This window comes from Euphorbia lathyris, chromosome 1, assembly GCF_963576675.1.
Source record: "Euphorbia lathyris chromosome 1, ddEupLath1.1, whole genome shotgun sequence".
NCBI lineage: Eukaryota > Viridiplantae > Streptophyta > Magnoliopsida > Malpighiales > Euphorbiaceae > Euphorbia > Euphorbia lathyris.
In genome coordinates, this window is record NC_088910.1 from 28,592,742 (window position 1) to 28,596,063 (window position 3,322).

At 38.7% G+C, this 3,322-nt stretch overlaps 1 protein-coding gene across 1 annotated transcript; it reads left to right on the top strand.

The window, feature by feature from the left end:
* The first annotated feature begins 855 nt into the window (after positions 1 to 855).
* LOC136226300 (xyloglucan galactosyltransferase XLT2) lies at positions 856 to 2,940 on the top strand. The gene has a single exon (XM_066014699.1). The coding sequence runs from the start codon at positions 1,038 to 1,040 to the stop codon at positions 2,532 to 2,534; it is 1,497 nt and encodes a 498-aa protein (XP_065870771.1). The 5' UTR covers positions 856 to 1,037; the 3' UTR covers positions 2,535 to 2,940.
* Positions 2,941 to 3,322: the final 382 nt, after the last annotated feature.

Sequence of the window (3,322 nt, forward strand, 5' to 3'; positions counted from 1 at the left end):
CACTCCAAATGATCATAAGCCTTATTCATATGCTATTAATGTTACGGTTTTTCCTTTTGAGATGAGGAGTAGTCTTAAAAGCAATTAAATATTGTCTGTAATGATTTTAGCAATGATTTTGTATACAAAGAAATGACAGAAAATCTATTATTATTATGGGATGTTCCGTTCTTAAGGATGACAAAATATTTATATTGTTCAAATTTTGAGATAAAATACTGAGTAACAATATCTAAGAGGATATTTGGTTGCTAATTTTTATTTTCTTATTTTCCATTTCACAACAAAATAGAAGTTTTATGTGTTTGATTAGTAACATTTTATTTTCTTTTTACATCTGAAAAGTAACATTTTATCTAACTCTTTTCCTTTACTAAAAAAAATTTGGTGCTTGATTCAGAAGTTTACATGAATTATATATATTTTTCTTTAAATTTTCTAACACCAAACAGTAATCTGTAAGGGCTAATATTTCATTGATTTATTCAATCATTTAGATATCGCGGTCACTATTACTTTATTTTACCAGTAATTTTGGAAATTTATTTTGATTTAAAAAAATTGATGTCAAAATTTATCACATTCTTTAAAGCGTACAGGAACTGGAAGTTAACCTCCAAATTTTTTTTTGACATAAATTAATTAATTTGATCAGTTTCATATTTTCTCAAAAATGAAAAAAAAACGAGGAAGGAAAATCTAACAAGTAAACAGAGCACAATCCAACTGGCACGTGCCAGTTGTTAATAATATGAGAAACCTCCTGTCGGTTGTCAAAGCAGCCGGTAATCTAACCGTACACGTGTCAGGCTCTTGCATTTCTTCATTTAGCTTTATCAGTTAGCACCGAAAAGAAAACCCACTGCAACTCCTTTGCAACATAAACCTCGAAAGAACTCTATATACATACACAGCCCCCACTTTGCACTCTGTTAATTAAAAAACCCAACGCATTTTCAGCGACAAATTCACCAAATTTTCCGGTGCAATCATCGCCGGGAAAAGATCAAGCTCGTGATATTGCATCTTCAACTCTGATGCTTACCGTTTCCAGGTCGACTTCCCCGGAACCTTACATCAGAAAACCGAAAACCCCGCCGGACCTCCCCCTTCCGTACAAAAACTCCGGCACCTCGCTTAATTCTCTTCTTTCCTATTCACACTTTAATCAGTCCTGTGCATGGCTTATTATCTCCCTTCTCTCAGTCCAGATCATCCTCCTACTCGCTCTTCGCTCCATCCCTCTCTCTTTCCATCTCTTTCCCTCTCCCTACGCCGTACATCACGAGGATATTGCTCCTTCAGTTACAACCGTCACCGATTCCGGCGAGGATGAATGTGAAACAGGTAGAGTATTTGTCTATGATCTCCCCAGCACATTCAACACCGAATTGATTCGAAATTGCGATGAGTTAAATCCATGGAGTTCCAGATGCGATGCGTTGGAGAATGACGGTTTTGGACAGAAGGCCCCCGGGCTTTCTGGAATTATACCGGAAAATCTTGCTCCCGCTTGGTACTGGACCGATCAATTCGTATCGGAGATCATCTTCCACAATCGGATATTGAAGCACAAGTGCAGGACAACGGAGCCCCAAAATGCGACGGCGTTTTACATTCCGTTTTATGCAGGACTCGCGGTGGGGAAGTTTTTGTGGTTTAATTACACTTCCAAAGACCGCGATCGGCACTGCGAGATGATGTTGAAGTGGGTCCATGATCAACCATCGTTCAAAGAATCAAACGGCTGGAATCATTTCCTCACTATGGGACGTATCTCGTGGGATTTTCGACGGTCGAGAGATGAAGATTGGGGTTCCAGCTGCATTTACATGCCAGGTATGAGAAACATCACTCGTCTCTTGATTGAGCGAAATCCATGGGACTATTTCGACATTGGCATACCTTATCCCACCGGATTCCATCCACGATCGGTTTCCGATATCCATCAGTGGCAGGAGTTCGTCCGCACTCGTAAGCGGACGAAACTCTTCTGCTTCGCCGGCGCCAAGCGCGGCGCTATAAAAAACGACTTTAGAGGTCTTTTACTGAGCCATTGTCACAATGAGTCAGACTCGTGCAGAGTCGTGGATTGTGGCGGCAGCCGGTGCGCCAACGGCACATCGGCGATTCTGGAGACGTTTTTGGATTCCGATTTTTGTTTGCAACCTAGAGGCGATAGTTTCACCCGGCGTTCCATCTTTGATTGTATGTTAGCCGGTTCAATTCCGGTTTTGTTCTGGAAACGAACGGCTTACTACCAATACGAGTGGTTCTTACCGGAGGAACAGAGTAGCTACTCAGTTTTTATACACCGGGATGAGGTGAAAAACGGGACTTCAATAAGGAAAGTGCTTGAGAGTTACAGCAAAGAAGAGGTGAGGAAAATGAGGGAAAAAGTGATTGATTACATACCCAAATTTGTGTATGCAAGACCTGATGAAGGATTAAAGGGTGTTAAAGATGCATTTGATGTTGCCATAGATGGTGTTCTAAGAAGATTCAAAGAGCAAGAACAGTATTACAAGTGGTGATTGATTAATGATTATAGAATTAAGATGATGATCAGATCAATAAACAAGGAAGATTTAAATTGATTAGAAGTAGTAATCCTGAATCCATTTGCATACAGGAGAGTATATCAGTTGTGAATTTTTTTTATGGCAGGCAGAGAAAGGCTTTTTTCTCACTAGTGTTGTATCTAGATAGCATTCTTTTGGTTGAGGGAATTGATGGGTCTGGTCTGGACCACAAAACCACCAATTTGTGGTCCTTGATGGTTGGTTCTGTAGAGGTTTCCAGGCGATTGGATAGCCTTAACTGGGCAAATAAGGGGGGCCATCACAGGCACCCTGATCGGTATCAGACATACATGTTAATGTATAAAAATAAATTATGTATAATTTATATTGATTGATTGATAGGTTCCCTTTGATTGAATCTTGAGTTGTTTCTGTGAAATTCTTTTGTTTCTCAGTCTTTTAATTTATCGTTTGTGGGTATGCATATGATCGAAGTAAAGTGGTATATGCCAATCTTAAAGTAGAAGGGAAGCTTGATGATTGCTCTTGATTGCCATTTAAAGATTAGTATACTTGCTTGAATGGTTAGGGTCTCAACTCGTTTAAGTTAGAGACTTTGAGTTTGAGTCCGAAACTTTAATTGGGAGAGGATACATGAGTTTTGAACCGAGAAATCGGACAAACTATATAAAAAATTATTACATATATAAAAACAATTTGGTTGTGAATTCAAGACACTTAGTACATAGTAATACACTAAAGATATAGTTATTTCAAAAAAAAAAAAAAAAACACTAAAG